Genomic DNA, 24572 nt, shown 5'->3' on the forward strand with positions numbered 1-24572 from the left:
TTCTCTAAATGCCATCTTGTACTTTGCTGCATGACATTTGAGTTGCCTTTCCTAACCAAGTATTACAGTGGCATTAGGAGAAATACCTGCAATATGGACATGGAACTGGAGAGAAGCAAGAGAAGCAATAGGCAGTCTACTCAGATGGTATAAATAACTGCAGCAGCCTCAATGGTAATTTTTCCCAGCTGTGGCAGTGCAGTGTATAGACTCAAACTCAGAAAGAGCCGATTTTTCATAGCTGCTCATGTTGGGTTTGTTACTCATTAGCCTCCTTCTATGTCCTTTGGTCTGGCACCCTGGTGTCAGAAATAGAATTTCATTTTGGTCTTTCACCTGCAGCCCTTTTTCCACCCCATTTTTGTTGACTAATATTGTTTTGTCTGCCTTCTCCCACTGTTGTCACCAAGAATCACAGAGGGTAGAGCATCTGGTAACTCTTAAATTCACACTATGGTTAATCTAGTTCCTCTCCTGTTCTGAGAAGCCTTCAGCAAAAAGAAAGCTAAGTCCTGTAGTTGAAATCTGGATTGGTTTCACTCACTGTTAGCTCGTATGCTGACAGATAGGGATGCATTCTGTAGTGGAACATTTTTTTGCTGAACTGTGAGCAGAGATAATACTGGAAGGAAACCTTGAGTTCGTGGTGAACTCTGTGGCAACCCTGTGGATGCCTTTAGGGAAACAGGATTGTTATCTGTAATGGCAGCACTGTCTGCTGTTATGAAATGACTTGCAGGTAATGCCTGACGATAGCAGTAGCAGAGCTGTGTGCAGGTGCTTTGCAACCTCCAAATACCCTCGTTATTTGATGGCATAATGTTTTTAATAAACAGATAAGATTTTCAGCTCTTTTTCTGTTTGATGAAAAGGAGAAGAACCAGGAATTGGACTGTTTCTGTAATCAGACTTTCCAGACAGGACTTTTATTTCCAGCAGCTTGGTCTGGTGTGGGGAACCTTTTTCTGAAAACACAGGGGAAAATTTTGCTAACTCTGCAATGATAGCTGTATGGCTTTCACCAGACGAGCCAGAGAAGGCATCTCAGACTAAGAGCTCTCTGGTATTTCTTTCATATCATTAGCATTTTGTTTTAATGCAATTAAATATCCAGAAGAAGCATTGAGCAAAATTGCTGACTTTGTCTTGTAGAGCTTGACTTTTTTTTCCATTCCTGTGGTCTTTTGAGGTATTCAAAATGTGCTTCATTTGTAAGAAAAAAGCCCAACAGAAAAAAAAAATCTATTGAAAAGCTAGATGTTTGCAGCAATACCATTGAAAAGGGAGTGCTGATATATTGTGTTTTCTGAGTAGCTCTGCTGTCTTAAAATTGGATGATTCCACGGTAGTCTTTGAGAAACTGCCATTACATGCTTCACTGTACGTAGAAAATTACCATGAATTCCTGTGCACTCTTCCTGTTTTCATACTGCTCTTTATTTTTTTATTTTACTTTTTATCCATGTAAAGTAAAAGGCATGGAGGAGAAGGTGTTTCTTTTAGAAATTCTAGGAAAATAATCTAAACATCTTAGCACTTTTCTTCTTTTATCCTCCCCATACCCCTCTGCCAAGAAGAACAAAAACCAGAAATGAAACAAAAGCCAGAGAGCTCAGGTAAATAGCTTTTCTATTTTAAAAAGAACACTAGGAACAAGTAGTCCCCTGGGTACTGGAAACAATGAACCTTTGGTTCCCTCACCTTTCTCCTGGACAGAGTCCTTGGCTTTCTGCAGGGAAGACTGATAAGCACCCTGTCTTCTTTCCACCACCTGTACCAACCAGCCTTGTTGGATCTCAGCAGACTTCTCCTAGGGGCTTGGTATCGCCTTTGTGGCTGTGGAGGCAGGCACCAAGGAGTGAGGTTTAGAGAGGAGTGAGGTTTAGAGAGAAGCAGATGGAAGATTGTGGGTGTCATTGTCAAAGCCCTATGCAAGAAAGATGCTTGCCTCCCTTCCCAAGGGCTGGGGTAAGGAAGTGAATTCATGTGCAGAAAGCAGAGTGACAAGCCCTCTCAATTGCGGGATTGTGTGAGAGAAGCCTTTCTTTGAAGGCTGAGGGGTTCACAAGTACCCGAGTGGCGTACTGGTGGAGCTCTGCCATGGGCAGTTTTTTTCTGTTTTAACATTCACCAGAATTCATAACATAAACAGGACGCTAATGTTAAGGTATGCCTTAAGTAGGTCTTTAAGAGCAAGAGTTGAATTTTATTGGAAAGACTTGAAATTGGCAGACAGATGCCTTAGTGTTTCAGGAACTCTGAAATCTTAGAATTGTCTGGAAATTAGCAATTATGGGAGAACAATGACATACTTATCTCAGGTAAACTAATGTAGGCACCCCACACGTGATGACCTTTTGCTTGGAGTCTGTGGTGCTTATAAGTGAGAGATGATTTTGAAAACCAAGAGGTCTGAGCATTAAGGGTCTCCAGAACCAAGATCCTGACCTGGTCTGTCGTTGTGGACAGTCCCCTTTGTTGGATAACCATGTTAATCCAGAGCAGCCTGGCTGGCTAGAAAGTAATGTGCGTACATGTGGTCAATATTGCCAGGCTTTGGAGCTGCCTATTCATGGGTGTTCCTCAACAAGTAGTATGTCCCCTTCAGCATGGCCAAAAACAATAGTGCAAGACTGAGGGTAGCAGAGAGCTTTTACAGCCTTAACATGGTGTAGTTTTTAAGTGGAGGAGGCCAGAGCTATATGGAGAAGTTAACATGTACTTAACCATCTTGGTATTGACCATTCTGCTCTCTTGTATGCAATTTGAGGCAGTAACCAGGACAGGATTGCCATTGCCCTCTGCTGCTACATAGCATGACATCTGCTTTGTCTTGTGTCTGTCTCCTAACTATTGTGTTTTGGTTTTAGGTCACTTCCCAAACAAAGCTATGCCTTCAGCTGGAACCTTGCCTTGGATACAGGGGATCATCTGCAATGCCAACAACCCTTGTTTCCGCTACCCAACTCCTGGGGAATCCCCTGGTATTGTTGGAAACTTCAATGCCTCCATGTGAGTCTAGTCTGACTGCTTTTTCCTAATCTCTGTTCTTAGGGGGACGTATGGAAAAGGGATATTTTGAAGTCACCAGTTAATTCTGCTACCATTTCAAGCACCAATCTGTCCAGCTCCCAGTTCAGAGGGGCTGTGGTGTATCCCCGCGTCCAAGCAATTGAAGCTCTCATTGAATAGAGCTTTGCCAGGGCAAGGGCTGGGTCTGTTCTCTTACTAAGTGTTCAGAAATCAGCCCATAAAAAGGCAAGGTGCAAACTCTGTTCCCCAAGGAACCCCCATTACCTGGCTAATGTACCTCCGAGATGGACAATGTAGAGTGAGAGACTAAGAGCAGCTTAAGAGCAGGGTCTGGGTGATTCTCTTTGTCAGTTATTACTGGCTAATGTGTTGCAGGAAGCTCCATTTGTGGCCAGCATCCTTGTACCCTGCCTTGCTTGCTGCATTTGTACTGTCAGGCTAGCTAGGCTTAAAGCAGAATAAAAGATGTCTGCAACCTGGAAAAGCATTTGAAAAGGAGCAAGGGCACACTTACATTATTGAGTTCTCAGAGGGAGCAGTTTACAAGCAGCAGGAGAACCACTCCATCCAAGTCTGAACTGCTTTCAAATGCTTGGAGGTTACCAGTGTAACTTTGTTTGACCCTACTTTAACAGACAACTTTTATTAGGCTCCTTAATTGTCCCAAGGGTGACCACCAAGAAAGGGCTCATTGTACTGAAGAGGGCAGTGGCATAACTGAAAGGACTGAAGTTTGAAATTGGGATGTAAAACTGTGTCTGTGGATGCTGGCTCACTGAGCTGATGACTGATGGTTGTTTTTTTTTTTTGTTTTGTTTTTCCCGTATCTTCCATCAGTGTTTCCCGCCTGTTCTCAGATGCCAAGAGGTTACTCTTGTACAGCCAACAGGACACGAGCATAAAGGATGTCCAAAAGGTCTTGGGAAAACTGCGGAAGTTGGGAAACTCCTCTGGGTCAGGTAATGGCATGGCAGAAAAAGCCACCTACATTTGGTGTTTCTCATCTGGTTAATTCTATGTGTGTGAATTTCTGACATATATGATAATAGGAGGCTGCGTGGTTACCACTTGCTGCTCATCAGACCTTTCTAGTCCTACAGAATTAACTTAAGCCTCTCCATGTCAAAGCTTTGTGTGCTCTTTAGATTCTTCCGTGGAAGAGAAAGGGGAGGTCTGAATGCCAAGAATAGCAGCTGTTTTGGATGTGAAATTACAATCCTCAGCCCGCTGAAGTGATTTAAAATGCTGACTTTCTCAAAGAAGTTTAGGTAGCGTGTGTTTGGAAAACACTAGTTATTTTGCCAGTAAAGCAATGAACCCGTTAGAGCTAGAATTTACCTCTTTACTCTACAAGCTGCAGAAGGAAGTGAGCTGAAGGAAGACAGATAAGGAAAAGCTGATCTTGGCCTCGAGTTTACAAACTCAGAGCTGATTATTATCTGACTATGAAGTCTTCATTTCCCTTCTTAGTTTTTATTTTCCCTGTGACCGTTTGGTGTAGGGTACTGTATTCTCTGCTACTGTCCAGCAGGATTTTCAGTGACAAGCTCCAGAACAAAATGTTTTGTCTTACGGGCTCTTACTGCCCCGTTAGTGGAAAACAAACAAACAAAAAAAAAACACCAGCAACTGAGGATCCTGCCATTTTTAGCTGATGTGGGAATGCCTGGCATGGCTTCCTGTTCCATGGAAATGAGTAACTAAGTAGTGTGAAATCACATAGGAGGCTTACAGTAGAGCTGGGACTTGCAACAGCTTTGTCCAGTCTTGGAGAATGTATTGCCAAGCCTCACTGACATGGCAACTTGTTAGAGTTTTTTGGGGTACTCTTCTCTCAAAGGTTATTTCTCTTGGCTGCTTTGTTGGTACTGCCTGCTTCTATTGGAAACAATAGTTGGAGATTATTGGAAAGTAACCGTTTAGGAAGAAATATTTACAGAGCAGGGGATGCAGCTGTTGAGTGCCTTCACCTACAAGCACTTGATGGTATTTTAGAGTTTGGTGAAAGTTGTCCCTGGTTTTACAGTTGTGGTGTTCCCAGCTCTTTCCACCTGAGTATGGTTCAGGTAGGCTCCAGGAAGAAGAATATTGGCCCGGTGTGATACGAATAGTTTCACAAGTCTGTGGCCTGAGCATACTTCTGAGGCAGAGGTAACATTTTTATATTCTTTCTCGTGTTGCTCAGTACACGGCAGGTCATTTTGAAATAATCTATATTGTTACTGGAGGGTTGGTAGATGCAAAGGGGATTGTCTTGGATAAATAACCATCCTCTCTCCCCTTCAGGGCTGTTCAGAATCCTGATGAGATCAGATCTGCAGGTGTTAGTGTGGCCTACTGCCTTTTTTTTGGCGTTAGTTGACCTGTATCTTTATGTAAAAGGGACACCCTTCATTCCTAGGACCAATGTCTGTCCATATTGCCAGGCTCCCTTCTTTTTACTCTGGCAGCTGGTAAGTGGCACCACCATCCTTTTACCTAAATATTCAGTATTTAAGGGGGAGTAGGTATGTGGTGAGCCCATTGCGCAGAGATTAACAGATAATGAACACAGCCAAAATGAGCTAGGATGACTGTATTCCTCAAGAAGAGATTAAAAACACGTTGAAGGGAACACGATAAACCCTTGGTTTAACTCGGTGTTATGGGAACAAGCCCTACCAGTGGGAACAGCATAAGTTGTTACCAGGTTTTACATCTAATTTCTGCAGTACTATCTGCAAATTAACTGTACCAAAGAAAGTCAATGCTTGTGTTTTGTACTGAAACATGCAGAGAGCATCAAATGTGAACATTTGCAAGAATATGACTGAAGCCGTAAGCTGGAGCATCATTGTTGGGAAGGTTTGAGGGGGCAGAGTGATTCCAAGAAACATTTTGCATAGGGAGTATTGTGCGAGTCTAGTCAGAAGTCTCGTGTTTCTCTACACTACAAAGACTACTGGACTGATTGCGAAAAATAAGCATCAGACAAGTCATCTAAGATTGTATTTCTGTAATAAAGTATTTCAAATGTGTAGTGGAAAAAAAATAATCAAGCCTCCATGTCATTGGAAGGACAGACTGTCCATTGTTGGTATGGCTTGTAGGGAACAAAGCTTGTGCTTGTTTGTCCTTCTTATGATATGCTCATTTACAAAGCCACCAGCTTGGGGGTCCCTGCTGCCCACGCTTTGGCTGCCTGATTCATTCTCTGACAGCATGCATAAAACTGCATCCTCTAATCTTACAAGTATTTGCGTATTTATCCTTAGCAATGGTTAGATCCCTGTGCAATGAAGGGAACTACAGATGAACCCTTCAGCTGCTGTTGACAGAGGTGTGAGGAGTAGCTTAAACCCATCGGTCTCTGGGTTATTTCAGTGACTCTGGGAACCTAAGCAGACTGTAAGAGAGAGAGGTCAGCTGTGAGAGAGCCTCCCAGACTGAAAGGATGTTCTGAGTAAATACAGCCACTGCGGTCTACAGGAAGAAAGTTCCTTTGCCTGCCTTAGTACAGGCATTTCCCACAATTAGCAGGAGGGTTAATTACCTGATGAGTTAATAATGATAATAATAAAAAAGTAATACCTCATCCATTCCAGTTCTGGCCCGGACCTGAAGCCTCTTCAATCAGTGATGCAGCCAAATACAGCTTCGCAGCTCACATTTCCCCACAGGGAGTAACTGTATGCTTCTTACCTGGTGTTATGGGCTCAACTGGCATCTCTGCAGCTCCTTCTTCCTCTCTTAGGCTGGTGTGATGTCCCTCTTCCACACACACTTCTCACTGCTGCCTGATGGCTTTAAAACAGGCTTCAGGATGACCTCCTGTTACTAGCGTAAAAGCTAGAGCTACGGGATGGTTTGTTCTAATATTATGCAGAGTATGCATGTCTGTGTTTGGCTCCAGATGTTTGAATCAGTTAAGAGATCATTTGCCAAAGTCCTTTGACTTCAAACTTGTTTTCAAAAAGAGCCTTGACAAACTAATGTCCAAGGTGGTGCTGCTGGGGTTATCTGATCTGACATTAAGCACATTGTGAACCTTGGGGAAGGGATCCGTGCCTAAGATGTCAGGGTACTTACACAGGTGTCACGAAGTCAGGAGTCTTGGTTAAAGACACAAGGCAGGACCCTGAGATTTTGCTCAGGGAGAGCTTTAAACTCATGACAACAGACTTTGTGCCTCCATCACTTCTGAGGGATCACCTCTTATCTTATGAAGAACAGGAACTAGAGAACTGTCTCCTGTTCTCTGCTGCATCTAGCTCCAGAACTGCTGTCCAGCTGAAACGGGAGGATGTGGCCATTAGGGAGCAGCCCACCCTCTTTCCATGTGGCACCTTTTCTAGCCAGGATGAAGCTTTGGCTGGTGGTGAGAGGGAAATAAGCACCGGTGGCTGTCAGGCTGTGTGGGGGCTGCTGTTTATGGCAGCTTCCAGCAATCCCTGAGCAGTGAAATCTACGTGCATGCACACACATAGTGCAATGCAATCGATTTTGCAGGCAGGTGCCAGGTGCCCTCTCCTTCCCAGCACTTGTTACATCTCTGTCCAACAATGTCATCAAGGTCTTCAACATTCATATGATAAGGCAGAGTACAAATCAGAACAGAGTCAAAGACCTTGGTGACAGCACTTCCAAGAGCAAGACATGGCTGCTGGGATTGCTCCTCACTATAGGCTTGGCTCATTGGATATAGGTACTGACTTGGCAACTGTCCTCAGCGTTGAAGATAAAGTGTTTACAAGAAATAAGCTTTTGTTCTGTTTTGGAAGGTGGAGATACACCTTCCTTTTTGCTCTGAGGCATGTGTTCTTTGTTTCCTTCTCCTCTATACAAAGCTCCCAAATGTTTTGCTCTGTGGTGCTATGGGGTAATAAAAATCAACAGGTAAAATTAAAGCCACCTTCCCTGTTGTTGCTAACAGTTGCACGTGTAAGCCAGTCTAGCTGGTATTTACTTCATTGCTCTTAGTTTTCAGTGATCCCAAAGGGCATGTTTTTATTTTCCTTGAAACCAACCCAACTAAACAAAAAGGGAGTAATGAAATAGGCAGAGGGAAACAAACATCGCCTAAGAAGTTGCATCATATCTCAGGCTGTTGTTCTATACGTGCCCTCCCTTTCCTGCTTGTTTGCTAGATTAGTATTACCCGTGGTGTAGGAGAAACATCAGCTGGGTGGCATCTTCTACCAGTGTTGCACCTCGGGGACTCTAGGTCCTGCACAGCCCCTATTGGGGCTGAAGGAGTTTTCAGCCTGTCCAGTCAGAGCTAGTAGGGCTACTTTTATTTCAAGAATGGTGGAGGGCTAGGGCTGAACAATGGCCTTGGGAGAGGCTTTGTGGTGGTATGTGACCTGCTGGATGATTATTAGGGTGCTCAGGGAAACAGGATGTTCTGCATTATCTGCTAGATGACTTTGAGGTGATAGATAGCTCCCTCCTTGGTGTCTTCTCCCTAATAAAAATGGCCCCACACCCTCAAGCTAAACATTTGGATCGGTTCTTACACCTGCCTACATCTCCCTAATTAAGCTGGTTTACTCCCTGACTTACCTTGGGAAGGATCCTAGCAAAAACCAGCCAGGCTAGAACGAGGACTAACAAACCGTATGTCCAGGTGGCCTTCATCCCCGGAAACACCTGCGTACACCAGTGGTTGCAGGGTGGCATTCCTGGCATCTCATGGCAGCAAGTAAATACACGTCTGGGTTCTCTGATACTGTGCTCCATAATGACGCACAAGGCCTTGCTTTTCCTTCAGTCTGGGGAAAATGCCGACAAAAACCACTGCTCTGTGGTAACAGTGGTGAGATTTTGACTCCTGGGGGCATCTAGGAAGGCCAGCTGTTGAGCGTGATTTATGTATTTCGTTGCGTTAACCCTCAGCAGAACCCCGTGTGGGGTTCCTGGAGGTCTCCAGGCTGCTGCTCCCTCCCAGCCCAAAGTGTCGAGCCAGGACTGTGTGTGAACAGGCATGATTCTGCCTTGGTCAGATGCAGTCTGTAATATGGAGCATGTGGAAGAAGCCGCCAGCACTGGGTACTCAGATTGCACAAAGGGTTTTACTTTGTGTGCTGTGTCGATCAGAGAGGAGACTTGGATATGCACAGTTTTCCCACATTTGCCTAATTACCTTTTCCTTGAAAGCACCGAGCCTCTGAGCAGACACAAGTAGAAAATATTTCCAGTACATTCTTGGAAGTTCAAGTCCCTTACTACAGGTGTAGCGAGCAGCATCTGTGTGTGAATCCAGAGGGTTCATTATGTTTTTGTCCTAAACTCTAGCAGGAAGACTGACAGTCAAGATAGGTACCAAGACTGAGAAGACTTCTTGGTGTGGTATTCAGCCCAAATTATGTGTTGTGCTGTTAGCTATAACATTTTTAGTGACATGGCACAGTATTTGCTGAACTACACACTTGTACACTTACCACTTCCATTGGAGTCTGCTTGTGCTTCCCTTGCTGTTTTGAAGCTGCTGCTAAGATTAAAGTAATAAAATAATTCTGTTAGAGGTTTAGGCACCAAGGTCTGCTGCACTGTGAAATCTGTTACCAGGAAAATTATCCTTGCTTCCCGTGGGGGTGTCCATGAACTTTCAGAGATTTTTTGTTGGTAACAGCATTGTTATTACATGACTGTACTTAGAGGCTGGGATGGGTAAACAGAGGCAGCGTAATGTGCATCACTGTCTCGTGATTCTGCAGAACTGGGCTTCGGTGCCTGTGTGTTTGTAGCTGAACTTCCCTTCTGCTTTTGAAGTGGGAGGTTTACATTTGTTCCAGCTTGCACTCTAGGTAGAATATGCATACATGTGGATGTAGGAGAGAAAGACTGTAGTACCTTTGAAAGTGTGGCTCAGAACATCCATTCAGTGTCACATTACATCTGGCCTTGCTTTAGTGTTTGCGCTGTAAGTGACAAGAGCTTGAGCAAGACATCTAGGATTCCCATGATAAAGGAGTGTGTGTACCATGTTAAAAACATGCAAGGGGAATCACAAGGATGTCGCCATTGGTCTGTATTGGTGAAGGACAGTGCTGACAGTTTGGTTACTTTAAGACCACCTTACCTGATGATGCCACCAAACAATTTGACCACTTGCGGGGCAACCAACAGTGCCCATAGTTAAAATATGCAGCACAGCTACTACAACAAATTTTAGAAAATCACTGTACCTTAGAGACACTGGCTTTATCTTGATGTTAATTTGTCTAGAGAAAGACACAAAGATAAAGAAAACAAGAATTGCTTATTGTGCTTCTTGCAGCATGAATAATATCAGCTGCCAAAACAGGACACTGTGGGAGAGCTCTGGGTGCTTCCTTTAGTCTCCTGTAAAACTCTTCAGTCTGGTCTGTCAACACTGACTTTTGTTCTGAATCACCAAGTAAAACCAAGCGTTAAATGAACAGTCACACCTTTCACACTCTCCTATTATCTCACTCTTTTTTTTTAATGCAACCTTATCAGCAGAGCTTGCTAATACCAGCATTATGTTGCTGAAAACATATTCTCAGTGTTAACTTCAATTTGCATTTATTTTCTCCATTCCCCATTCTGAGACGATTTCTGGGTTTGTTCTCAGCGACTTCTAATCTCAGAATTTCAATAAATTGCCTGATTTGTGGAAGATCACATTTGGTTTATCTAAGGTACAGGCTGAGGTTGGATGAGACGGGAGGGTCACAGGCTGCTAACACCAACCTCGATGTGAAAACAGTCTCCTAGGGAACTTGTACCACTGTCCTCTGGTGAAAAGTGCAGCTGTTCCCAGGGGATTTCCTTGTCTTTGTGCTCTCATGAGAGTGGCTATTAGGAAATGGCCACAGCTGGAAAAAGCCGTGTCCACCTCTGTATCCAACTTGGTACTGAGGCTGGAGTACGTAATTTTGATCTGACCTACCATATCTCCAAAGTTAATATTGAGCTTTGGAGCCTTCTCTAGTAATAATGCATTTCATCTTTTTTTTTTTTTTTTTTTTCATCATTACAAACATTTATTTATTACCCAATTTTACAGCATCCCTGTGAGCTAAATAAATAAACAGCTGCCAAGGAACTGGAGTCCTCCTTCTACAACACAGTAGGATGTGACATAGTTTTAAATGTAGTCAGGATGCAATAAAAGATGATGGCTTTGAAATATTGTTGATGTTGAATCAAAGTTCATTTTTATCCAGGCAAGAACACTGCTTGACCAATTTCTTTGAAAATCCATAAAAATTCAATTTTTGTAGGCTGCTTTTTTCACAGGGAACACATGCTGTTCTATTTAAGTATTTTTGGTCATAAAATAAGTGACTGTCAATGTCAGGATCCTGGCTAAAATCAAACAACATTTTCTACCTCCTGTTGCTAAACTTCTTTGCTGCTTCAACAGACTGCAACATTCTTTATTTGCAGTTCTGTTTTTTTTTAGCGTTGCTGTGTATTATCAAGTAGTGGTTATGTCTTGTTTAAGAGATGAATTTTTATTTCAGATTATAGGTTTTTTGCTTGAATCAGACTTTGTAAACAAGAAACATGCAAAGTTATGGAAAAATACTTTTGAGATAAATTAAAGTGCTCCAGAATACAAAAGTGTTGCGCATTTTTATGTATAAACAGAGTTGTAATAATTAACCCAGCTTGTTAAAACTTAATATTGCTTATGCCTCTAATGAGATTCTTGGCTGATGAAAAATTGGTATAGCTCTGAAAGGTTTGTGGAACATAGCTCAGCTGAAGATCTTGCTCAGGCTTTTTTATGCCGACCTGTCCATACTGAGGTATATATGAGGGAGATTGAAGCTGATATGTGACATACATTTCTATAAATAGCTCAAGGTTCATCCCCTTTCTATTTAGTTTTAATTTTAAGGGTAGTGCAATGGAAGACTGCATTTTAAGGGATTGATGTAGACATGAAAGCACCTTGTCCCAACAATTCTCCTTAAAATAAGGCGACAGATCTGTGCCATAATCAGCATCCATCAGATCTCTGCTCACCTATCCTCTTTCCCACTCTGTTCACACACTTGTCCACCGCCCAGAAGCTGGGGAAAGCATTAACTCTAGTGCTGTAAAGCCAGAGAACAGAAATCAAGACAAAGCAATTCTTTAAGCCCACAATTACCTCTAGCTATGCAATCCATTTACTTCCTTTGCAAGTCACATTGTAGTGTTACCTGAAGAAAGTCAAAGAAGGATTGTACCAGGGTGTCCATATAAGTAATGCACAAGCCTTCTTCAGCAGTACACACTTTTTCTTATGCTAAAGTGCACTGGTCTGTGACTCTGAAGTACTCAGGACCCTGTTACTCAACCAGAAAATGGCACTGCCCTTTGTTGCGTCTACTAGCAGTGCTCCTGACCTCTGTGTGAAACAGGAGGCAGTAGTGCCCCCACAAGTACTCCAAGCTGTATTTTCAGCTGGCAAGCTCTGCCAGTACAGAAGGGAGGGAATGGTTAGTATATTGCCAGTCCAGAGTGATGCCAAACGGAAGGATGAGCTCCTCAGACTACCAAGGCAAGGTCTGTTGGGAGCTTCCTGCTGTAAACAGCAGCACAGGAAGCAAGAGACATGATCTGTACCCAAAACTTTACTACGTGAGTCTGGGCAAGCCATATTCACTAAGTATCTGGTTTTCAAACCACATTTCTCAAAGATTGAGAAAGTTCTTTAACTATTTTGAAGTGCTGTTGCTCAACAGTCTGATTAATGTTAGTAACGGGGCCGAATGGTTGCAAAGGTTTCCCTGAGCAAGACAGAGCACATTCTGTTGTTCCAGTGCTGAAGCTTGATTTTCTCATTCCTTTGGACTTGGAGCTCAGAAGCAAAACTGAACTACATTATGGATAACTTTCCAACACCCAACCAACTTGAAACAAGGAACAATCACAAGGGTTTGAAATCATTTAGATATAGGTATGTGTTGAGAATAAGTAGGCAGAGTGCCCATTTAAGCTAGCTGGATATAGTGATTGGCTGATTCTTGTGAATCCTTTCCATTTTTGCTACCTTTGGGGTTGGTTTGACCTTAGGAAGCTCCTTGTTCTAGAGCTGGCTTTTGCTGTTGTGCAGTAAATGAGGGAGCGTTAGGGCTTGGCACTACATCCAGAAGTGACACTTCTTCCTGACAGGTGGGGAAACAAGATGCACTGTGATCTGCTGACTGCAGACTCGGTATCACGTTGAGCCAGATGTGAGCTGGGTTCTACGAATCCTTGTCAAGAGAGAGGAAGGGAGCCAAGACCGAGTGAGGCTTCACACCCAGGGAAGGTGTGGCTATTTCTTTTTTCATCTTTCTGTGCAAAGCTAAACAATGCAAGTGCAGGACAGTCAGGCTCCTTTGATTCTGGGCAGCTCTGCCTGTTATTTTGCTTATAATTCATCATTACCCATACTGGTCTTGTGAGGGAAGTCTTTCCAATGGTGCCGGGCTGCAAGAAGTCAGAAGCAGCCCAGCGTTGTTGGGGTGGTTCTGGCTGCTTGTTTCAGGGCTCTGAAGCTATTCTGATACAGGTATTTTCTGTCTGCATTTGAACCAGCAGTTTCCCAGATGCTTGCTCACATATCCAGCTCATGAAAGCCCTTCCGCTATTAGTAATGGTCATTTGATTAAAATGTCCAGTCCTGCCTTTTCCTGTGACTTGAATTTCCACTGAATATAAGGTCATTTGTCCGAGTGCAAGCAACAATGGCATGGGTCTTCATTGGCCACAGCTCCTACTTTCAACTTCTGCTGAGGTCCATACTTTTTGATAGCATAGTGTCACACCATGTATTCTCACACCAGTCTTTGCCATTGGAATAGAGGTTTGTGGCTGGACAAACCACGCCATTTGTTTCCAGCCTGCCTATTGTTTTTTAATATATTTTACTGTATCTCTGAGCTGATGTTTTGGCGTATCCAAAATCTGCATGTTACCTAGGGCATAATGTTCTTAGTGCAGTTAAAATCCAAACCCTATTTTTAGCAACCAACCCTTACCTTCAGGCTCTTTAGAAACACTTTTCAGGTATTGCCAAGTATCTTTTTTTTTTCTTCTGAGCTGGATATGACAAACAGATCTTCCATAGCCTGTACATGCCTCAAAAACTTTCTACATACCACTCCTGAAAATCATTTTGTTGTAATAATGAAGTATCATTATCTGGTCAGATCTGAGGTCTGTCATCAGTATAGCTGACAAGCCAATTCATGGGTTGGAAGATGTGCAGTGTAGCAGTTTATCCTTATTTTGTGAAACAGGAGAATTCTCAACCAGTTATAACTGCCTTGTGAACTCTGGAACCCTGCTCAGAATTTGCTTTTTAAAACAATACAGTGGGGGTATTTGATTTTTTTTTTTCTGCAGGCATGCTTCATTTATTGTACTGTACAAAACCTGAATACAAGTAACTTTTTTTTTTTTTTTTTTACTGGAAAACTGTATTTCACAGTTGTCTGTGCTGATAACAGTGTTTGGTTTGCAGCAGGGGAAAAGGCGAGAATATCTTTTTTATGGTGTTATACAAGACCAGGGGGTGTGGGTGTGGGTGGATGTGTGCCTTCAGAGACGGAAGCTCTGGAGGCTGCGTTTGTTCACAGGACTGCTGCTGGCCACCATGTCGCTTTCACTTCTGTGTCCTGTGCCTATGCTTTTTGATGCAGAGGCTATCTGTTGGCATGTTTGTCACACAGGATCTCTCTGATGTGCCTGTTTGTTGTGGCTATCCAAGCACTGCTTGGTACCTCAGACTCACCCCCTAACTTATAGGTCCCAACACAACAAGTGGGAAGGACAAGAGAAGTGAGTTCTCCACGGTGGAAAGAGGGGACCTGTTGCACAGTATGTACCTTTATCCTAGCTGCTGGAGAAGGGCAGGAGGCTGCCTCCTCACTACACGCTTTGCCAGGGAAATTTGACATAGCAAATATGTCAAGATTTCGGGCTCTAGTTAAATGGTGCTCACTTGGGTGTCATCTAATGTCTCCACAGACAGCACTGTTACATTTCTGATGGACACAGCACGGACCTATAGCCTGCCATGAAAACACATCAAGCCATGGCTGCAGAAGGAACAGCACTTCGATTGCAAGCAAATTAGGCTTGTGTTTTCACATGAGCAGGTCCTGCACAACAGGCCTGCTGAGCTGCTTGATTTCTTGTCAACAAATCAGGGCACAGCCGTCTAACTTGTTCAGAGAACAGTTTTGCACTTGTCAGTATCAGCAGGGATACAGGCAGCTCTGAGAGCTATTCCCACCATACCAGGGGCAAGGGATGCCTACAGGAAAAGGAAAATTAAACCCCAGTACTTTTTGTTTGTTTGTTTGGTTGGTTGGTTTTTAATAAATACCTGTATGTATGTACCATGCATCACATCATGCTCTCCCGATGTGTTGCTTGAAGTTAGGGTTATAATGGGGGCAAATGAAAATTTGCCCCCTTGCCAAAGCCCAGCAGTGGGTCGTCTGGAAGGTTTTTTCACGCTGTAGATCTGGGCTGTTGGCTCAGAGTGGTACAATACTGTAACAGACTCCAACATCAGGAGACTTCTATTTCCTCAGAGTAAGCATCAATTCATGAGCCCTTCTGTTCCACTGTTACTTAGTTTGAAAGCCTCTTTTTATGGGAAGTAGCCTCAGGCTCCTTTCGTCTATAAATCAGTGACAGGCAATGAGTATGAAAATCAGTGGAGTCATTTAACTGCACCTGTCAAGTATTTTTGAGGAACACTTCCCATAATCTCCACTGACAAATTAGCACAAAATTCTAGTCTTAAGTGTTAATCCTGCAAGCACACTTGGTTTGTCTGCTCTGGTCCTTTTCCCATGTGAGGAGTTGCTAATTGTTAAGGTAAGTCTCCAGCCAGAGTCCTCTTGGTGGTAATGTGTGCCACTTGTACATACTTTCAGCTGCAGGAGCTGATACCAGCTCTTGGTCTGCTGGTAGCCCATTCATGCACTTGGTATCTTGCAATATGTCCTGTTGTTGGGGCTATGAGTGGGAAAGAAGCAATGCCCTGGGTGAAGCAGGGCTCTGTGGCCAGGGAGCCTTCTCATCTTGTCTTCTGGTTGTGCCAAGGCACTGTAGAGCTGGGTTGCACAGGCATGATGGGCAGGTGTATGATCAGGCTGGTGTGGGTGGATGTGAATTACTGCCTTCACATGAAAGCTCTGAGGAGGCACTGTGCACCTACCGCCTGTTCTGCAGAAGTGCAGTTTTGTTCCAGCGGGGAACCAGGTACAATGAATCCCACTTCCCTTCCTGGTATCTCGTTTGGGCATTTATGGAAGCATGCTCATTCTGACAAAGCTACAGCTTCGTATGTCCTGTCTTGTCTTGCTGGTTCATCTTGCAGTGATGCTTTGATGCAGCTGCTGTGAAAATGATTGGGTTGCCCAATTAACAGTCTCTGTGATGAGAAATAAAGGGTCATAATTTAACAACAGCTTCTCTGTTGTCTTGATGCTTGGCTGTGAGGAACACAGGCTTAGCCAAAGGGTAGCAAATCTGCTAACCACAATGGATATCCAGAAAATAACATAATTGTTTTCTGCCCTGAATGTTCCGTAAGTAGGGACTGAAATTCCCTGAAGATAAATAGTCACACTTATAGATGGGACACACTGCCCTGTTTTCCTCCTAGCTTCTAAATTAGCATGGCATGAATCGCCTTCTTCCCCTTCCTTCACCGAGTTCCTTGTAGGGACTTACGGCATGTGAGGCTGGGAAATAAACAGTACATCAGCCTGTCAGATTGTTTTCAGTCAGCCTAAGTTAGTTTTAAACTGGTTGAAAGTCTGGTTTACTACAGTTTATGGAGAACAAACCCTTTGAGCACAAACCCCACAAATTGAAGTCAGACCCGGTGAGCTCTGTATTCTATGGTACACTGAGATATGTTGAACTAGATTTGCATGCCTTTTATTTTTAGAAGGCAGTGCTCAGGATATGAAAACTGTAGCCACAATTTCCGTGGGGTTTTGTTTTTCTACCCTATTGTTTCATTTTTAAAAGACACCGCATAATTAAATTTTGAAAGGAAGGTATGAGCCCATTGTGCTTCCAAGTGAAGCAAGAAGGAATGGAGAACAGTCCTGTTCTCTAACCTGCACATTTTTAATCTTCTCACTTGTCTGTGGATCCTCTCAGTTTTGCTGGAAATAGTCACTGCTTGCTCTGGGAGCAGTCATGGTCATACTAATAGTAAGAGGATCAAATTAAAACAGGTTCCTCACTGTGGGTTGGTTCCCTTGCTCTTTCCTGCATTGAGCTGCGTTTAGAGCCTGTGAAAGTAACTGGTGATGTGTTTCCAGAGTGATGACAGTAAAAACCTCTGGCTGCGGAGAACATATGAACCATGGACACTTTCTTCACTGCACAATCAGTGTTTCAGTCCAGATCTAGAAGGAAAGTAGACTAGTTTATCTGCAATGTTTCTCATGACCCCACATAGCAATGACTTGCTATTATTTATAGTGGACATATTTTGTTCTGCACTTCGGCTCAACCAATAACGTAGCAAGCATGGAGTTTCTGTTTTTCTTGCTAATTCATATGGATGTCTTGAGCGCCTCGAATAGACTTTTTTTCTTGCTATTATTGTCATGATGATTTGATTCTCAAGCCAGAAGGGACCAGTCTGGCTCTGTGCTCGGGGGTGAAGGTGCTGGAAGGGCTGTTAGGAAACTCTGAATCTTGAACAGATTTAAAACAGTCCTGAAGGAGATGGTCTTCAATATGAAAATCCGGAATTTCTGTTTTCCCTGCCCACAGCTCAGCCCCCTGCGTCAGTTCGAAGCAACAGGAAGGACATGTCTTTCATGAAGTCAGTGTCCGTGAAGTGCTGCCATGTGTGATTGTTTAATTCTGACCTGTGATTTCAGAGAGGAAGGGTGGTTTTGTGGTTAAGGCACAAGACCGCCAGTTCTGGGAGCTCTTGGTTCTGCTGGAGACTTCTGTGCGTGACTGTAGGGAGGACATTTCTCCCTGCCCCACAGGGGAAGTGGACTTCTGCTTGCTTCAAACAGATGGGGACGGTGTCCTGCTTTGTTGCTACACAGTGCCCAAGCTGGAGCTTGGCAGAACAAGGCTCAGCACATCAGTCCTGCTGGGCCTGCTGACATGAGGTGGTTTGCATGGTTTATAAGCACAGCCCCTGTTCTTGTTCTCTGTTGCTCTGCTTTCGTTCCTTTGTTGTCACGGCTGAAATTACAAAGGTAGGCTACCATGAACACCATCTACCTTAGTATTTCTTCTGCTGTGAGACAGTAACTTCAGATGGCCATCCCACCTCCAAATCATGGCAGGGGCTGACATCAGATCTGATCATCTATGAGCGTGGTGGCTCAGTCTGACCTCACGTTTGTGCCTGGGGCTCATCTTGACTTGTGGGACCTGAGTTGCTGACTGGGAGGCTGTACCCTGCCGTGGTGGTGGTGAGGGGAGCCTGCAGTCCTGGTTTTCTGTTGGAGGCAAAGGGAGAGGGGAAAAGTTTGTCCATCCACATCAGTAAAACACAGAGGAACGTCTTTCTGACGTGCTGTACAGATGCTGCATCTGCATTGCTGAGTGTCAGCTGGGTTGCAATAGCTGACCATACCAGTGCTCTTCGTCGGTCTCAAGTGAGAGAAGACACACGAGTTAAATAACATTCGAGCTGACATTTTGCCTCACGTTTTTTGAGTAACTTGATAGTGTGTCTGAGCTTTTATGGCAGGAAAATATTACAGTAGTTGGCCTCTGGTTGTAAAATGTGTTCTTCTACTCCAAATGTTTGCATTATTAGGTAAGCTTGATACTAGCCTTCAAAAGACCTGTCTGTTTCTTTTGTTTTCTATTTTTGGGGTGGTTCTTTCAACTACTGCTCTTGTATTTCACATACCCTTGTGGGCAAGCAACCTTGGAGGAGAATGGCTGTTTTCAAGAGGAAAGATCTATTAACTTTCATCTTCTTGAAATACCCAGGACAGGAATTTAGACTGATTGCAGTGTGCAGTGCTTTTCTGTGGCTTCACGTGCGAGCTGTTACGCGTGCCTCTGTGACTGGGGGTGTGACATGAGACACTGAGCTGTGAGTGCTAGAAGTAGGACCAGACAGGGTGGGGGAGAAAAAAAGCACAGAGAGAGAGGCTGTCTGTTTGTTTGGGGTGGTGCAGTGGGACCATGATGTTTGGATTTGGCCCCTTGGTCTCACAGAGCTTCCACGTGTGGTCTCAGGCACACAAAGGATATGGCCAAGTAAGCATAGGTTCATGCCCAGCCAGCTGGAAGCTAAGTATTATCCCACAAGCAGTTCTGGTAACTTCACGTGCTGGTAACTTTATGTTCTGTTCCCATCATGTTTTCTTCCAAATGATGATGAAAACCCCTTCAGGCATTTGAAGGAGTTGCCTTAGAAGTCAGCTTTGATTTTCAGCAAATTCTAGTGCCGAGCAAGTCTGAAAATACTCAGCGTGATAAAAAGGAAGGGGAGAAATACCCTGTTAACCCTGGACGGGTTAATTACAGTTGTGAAGGATGGCAGGCTGTTCCTCCCCATGGTGATTACAGAGAGGCCAGCGGGAGTCCAAGCACTGTTCATGTTGCTTTCTTACAACTACCTACAGAGTCTGCTGCTGACCAAGAAAATCCTACTTTCGCAAGCAGACCCAGTGCATTTGCTCTTCTCCCCTCAAACAAACAACAGTGAGGATTCTGAAACACAGGGGAATTATTGCTTGATATTTTTTTTTGAAGGTGCACGGCCCCTTTAAGAAGAACTTGAAAAATGCTCCGAAGAGGGACAGACTACATGAAAAATCTTGCAAACATCTGAACTTTGCATGCTAGGGCACCTTCAGCCAGCTACCCTTTTGTCCATCCGAGTCTCTGAACCATTGATGATCTCACCAAAAAAACAAACAAGCTGCAGGAGCGCTCGGGCAGCTCGTGCCTTTTCAGGAGCAGCCAAGGAATGGGGCTGGGGAGGTTTTCCTTCAGCAGCACTGAGGCCTGGCTGCTTTAGCCTCTGCAGGGGAGGAGGACAGCGTGAGGCGGCCGCACGTTATGGCAGCAGCGGCGGGTGGTTTCCTTGCGAGGTTTCCTGCAAACGCAGAGGGCGAGGAAGCAGCCTTTGTCCTGAAGTAACCTCTGCATCACTGCGGCCGAGGGTGGTGGTGGTGGCGGCGGCTGCTCGCGCGGAACCAGAAGGCGACAGGGCGTTTGTAACTGGAGATGTGGACGAGGGAGCGATGACCGACAGTAACCCGGCGCGCTTCGTGCCGCAGGAGCAGCGCCTGTGGCCTGCTGCCGGGGCGCCCACAGCCTGCCCGGGCTGGGCCTGGCACCACGGGCGATGGGGTTTCTGCCCCAGGGTGGGTTTACAAGGAGGGATCACCAGCCTGGTGAAGCGAAAAAATGAAATGTTGGGGGTAGCAGCAGCTGCTGTTACTCCGCCTGTTACTCCTAGGGCTGCCTGCGGGACTTTTCCTGTCAGGGCTCGATCTTGGCTGTGGGCTCCCACATCCTGCTCTTCCTTGAGTAGACAAAGCAGCGTGATGCCCTGCTGGTGGGCTCAGCATCACCTGGAAATCTTCACCCCAGCAAATCCCGTCAGGCCTCCTCTCTCGGCTCTCCCTGCCATAGCTGCTTCCCTGGTCTCCACTTATTTAAGCATAGTGAAAAGCGAGTTGGCCTCTCGAAAGAAAGAAACAGCATGAGGGGCAGTCAGTTGCTTAAGCTCCGGGCTTGTGAACTTTAATACTGTACATGGGTTTGTAATTTCCAGATGGCTCGCATCTGCTGTGAGGGAGATATGCATTTGTTTAAAACTGGGAGATGGAAGGTGAAGGTGAAACTTTGTGAAAAGAAAACGGAAAAAAAGTGTTTGCAGAAATTTCGCCAGAGTGGTTAAGATTTGTTCCTATGTTTTCATGCAGTTCTATATGAGCTGATCTCTTTTTGTCTGCACACATCAGACTTAGAAATATTTTGTGGTAGAGTACATATGGTAGTTTTGTAGAGTACATCTTATAGTTACTATTAGCATAATTAAATACGGACTACTAAGTCCCTCCATGGTCCATGTACCAGCTGAGTCTTGCATTCAGTAAGAGCACAGGGATTATGTGAACCTGAGTCTTTGTGCAAGGCTAATGCTGGAGTAGATTTCACCCCAGTGCAGGGTTATAGCTTAGTCTCCCTTGCTGCTTCTGTGTCTGACTAATGGAGAGTGTGTGCAAATTGAGTTTAAGTATTAAATAAAGTTGCTTTTAATCCCTCCCTCCCCCCGTTTTGAGATCAAGACATCATAGTTTGACATCTCTCAAAGCTGCTGTGCTTCAGAGCATTTTGCTAGCAGCTCCTGCTTTCTTTATGCTATTGTTTGCGTAATCCCCTCTCCCCTATTTGTCAGCTGTTGCTTTTCCTGTTCAGAGCTCTCACATGAATTTCCTTTTGGCTTTGCCCTGACCAAAATGTTGCTGGTTTTGTCACTTTTCAGACTTGAAACTTCGGGATTTCCTGGTTGACAACGAGACATTCTCAGACTTCCTCTATCATAATGTGTCCATGCCATCATCTGCAGTAGAGGAGCTACTGAACGCAGAGGTCAAGCTCCAGCAGGTAAAGAGCACTTTCAACCACTAAAATAATGGTCAGTCCATTGTTTGTTTAACTATAGTGCCATGATCCACAGTGCAGGACCCCTCTGTGCTAGGTGCTGTACAGAGAGGAAAATGTAATCCCTGCTTCTCTCTTCCTCCTTACCCTCAACTTACTGTTTTATTTGGTTGTAAACCATAAAAAGACACTGAGACCCACAAGGAAATGTTTTGATTAGCATAAGAAACTAGCCTTGTACCCTTCAGGCTAAACGGAATTTCCTATTTCCCATCCTTTTTTTTTTTTTTTCTTTTTTCTTTTTTTTCCACCCAGTGAAACATTAATTAGGTTGCTAGTGCTGCACCTGAGTCAGGGCAGTCCCAGACAGGAGTACAGACTGGATGGGGCCTTGGCCAACCTGATCTAGTGGGTGGCATCCCTGCCTGTGCCAGGGAGGTTGGAGTTAGATGGATGATCTTTAATGCCCCTTCCAACCCGAGCCAGTCTAAGATTCTAGGTGCAGCTGCTGCCCCCCTTCCACATAGTGTCTCATTCTTCAGTGAATTCTCGCCAGCCATCTTTTTCAGTGCAGTTTGATAATTATTCCTACAAGTTAAGTTGTACTAAAAAAAAAAAGGTGAAAAAAAAATAGATGACAAATCTATAAATGGGTGACAGCTTCTCTCACGTAAGGCTGTACAGAAAGGCCAATTCCGATTATGCAAACCTCTCACGGTAAATGCAGCCTTCTCCTGCAGTCTGTCGGTGCCCTATAGTTGCCTAATAAGCCCAGCATTACAGTTTGTAAGCAAGTAGGGAACTGGAATTTCTGAGGAGAAAGTTCGCTGATGTTACTGTAATGTACTCCAGTGTCCTAAGCAGGGTCATGTATCCAGTGCACCACGTACGCTACAGAAGCATAAAATTGGCCAAAGCCTTGTCCAGATGTGCACGTTGCTTCCTGGGGCATGCTGAGGGGCCATGGGGTTTGGAAGGAGCCCAGACCACCAGTGGGCAGGCAGCTGTGTGATCACATGCTGGATCATGGCTCGGATGGCAGGAGTAGGGCCATATCTGCGGGAAAAAGGCTGAGGTCCTGGTCTGGGCTGCAGCGTGACCCATTCAATGGCAGTGAGGAGTAAATAACAGTGGCCAGGGTGTATGCTGCCTGGCACGAATCTCCCTGTTTTATACAACAGGGACAGTCCCAGGAGAGGACAGTGTGACCTGTGAACCTAAAACAGTCACTTGTGACTGCTTTCTTGGAAATGAGCTTGGCATTTTGGGAGTCCTAGGGAACTAACCTGCCATTTATTTGCTTATTGGAGACACTGTGGCTTCAGGTGGCTCAAAAATGTTGAAAAGAATTAGCTAGATGTGACTGGGTAGGTTGGAAGGGTAGGTAGGGCCTTTGTGTTAGGGTCATGAGCCATGGATGGGCTGTGTTTGATAAGAGTATCTTTTATCCAAAGGAGCTTGAAATCTGAGTGAAATAGATGGTCAGACACTAGAGATTTGTTCATCCTCATTTTTTAAGTGAGCACTGAGAGACACTGGTTTTCTGTATATCCACCCAGGGAAGCTATTTTTGACTGAGCCCACAGCTCCTGAGTGTCATTCCAGTTTCACAGGAATATCCCTTTTACAGCATGTGGTAGTAACGCTGCTGGCAAAAAAAAAAAAAAAATCTTTCTAAAAAGTCTTGACTTCTTGATGCAGGAGCTATTCTGTGTATTCAGCCGAGTGTGCAGCATAGAAACATCCTATTTTTGGCATGTGGATGCAGACTAAAGTTAAAGGTTTGCATAAGTGTTGCATTATAAATCTCTTCCCTCTCATATCATTTCCATCTGCTTGTTTTCTGAACATAGTGCGCTTTTTCCCCCTGGATTGTTGATGCCCTTTTGGTTTTGAAAGACAAGAAAATTCTCAAGCTTACCAGCATTACGCAGAAACTGTTAACTCTTCTGGGATGTAGATCAATCCTCTTTAGTTTTTGCTGGAAGTTGGGCAATGCATGTTGGGTATTACAAAAGAACAGAAAGCATAAACTGTAAAGCTCTTGTTCACTGTGTGTTCACAATAAAATTGTTCACTCTCTCTAGCCCCAAGGCAAACAAAATATCCTTTCCAAAAAGATTTCAGATTTTCCTTGTGTTTATTACTTTTTTGAAGCGTGTACCTGTTTGCTGTGCACCTGTTTCTTGTTGAACAAACCTAGATGTTTTATTGACCTTATTAAAGAAATAAACTTGCCTAACAGGGCTGAAAGGTGTTTGTGATCAATCAGAGCAATTTTACGCATTTCCTTCACAAACAAGGTGATTGTTTGTGGATGAGTAAACCTCATCCACAAGCAAACCATCACCTTAAGTAAAAATATGCCCATAAAAGAAGACTTGAGGATCTTATCTCGTTTGTTGCAGTCAGTAAGATTATTCTTTATTTCACTGGTACATTATCTGCCCCCGAAACATTGCAGAATGTTTATCTTGGCTGCTAGTAAAGAGATGCATCAAGAGCTACAGGAGAAGGTGATCCTGATCCAGAACCACACTGAAAACGTAGCTGGCAGATACAACTAAGGAGTTGGGGACATAGGTCTTTTGCCCTTCACATATATTTGCCAGACTTGTGTCTGGTCACAAGCCTTGCTTTGTCCCTGTGGCTCAGTTCCCAGAAGACAGAATATTGGGCAATGCGTGTACCCTTGGTTGGAGAAAATGGCTGCTGTGGAGGACAAGATTACCGCTGCTCTGAGCACGTGTGCAGGGAAGTGGAGAGAGACCTGTGTCCCCCAGGACTTTTCCCGCACGTACTCTGCAGGGAAACATGTTTTTCTTGGAATTCAGAGTTGCGTGTGGGTCAGGACCGTACAACTTGTAGAGAAAAATGCCCTCTTCCCTCTATCTGGAAACGTCATGAATGGTTAGTTTTGTCTAGGTGATGACCAGCTTTGTTCTATGACTCTTACACGTAGGGAGATTTATATG

General features: G+C 44.3%; 1 protein-coding gene across 3 annotated transcripts in view; it reads left to right on the forward strand.

The window, feature by feature from the left end:
* Nucleotides 1-24572, forward strand: part of ABCA1 (ATP binding cassette subfamily A member 1) — a 91302-nt gene that overhangs the window by 21442 nt on the left and 45288 nt on the right. For all 3 annotated transcript variants that reach the window (XM_068668052.1, XM_068668054.1, XM_068668053.1), the window contains exons 4-6: nt 2871-3012; nt 3871-3992; nt 21479-21600. In XM_068668052.1, the coding sequence (XP_068524153.1) occupies nt 2871-3012; nt 3871-3992; nt 21479-21600 (386 nt within the window). The remainder of the gene's footprint in view (nt 1-2870; nt 3013-3870; nt 3993-21478; nt 21601-24572) is intronic.

The sequence above is a fragment of the Anas acuta genome, chromosome Z (genome assembly GCF_963932015.1).
Source record: "Anas acuta chromosome Z, bAnaAcu1.1, whole genome shotgun sequence".
NCBI lineage: Eukaryota > Metazoa > Chordata > Aves > Anseriformes > Anatidae > Anas > Anas acuta.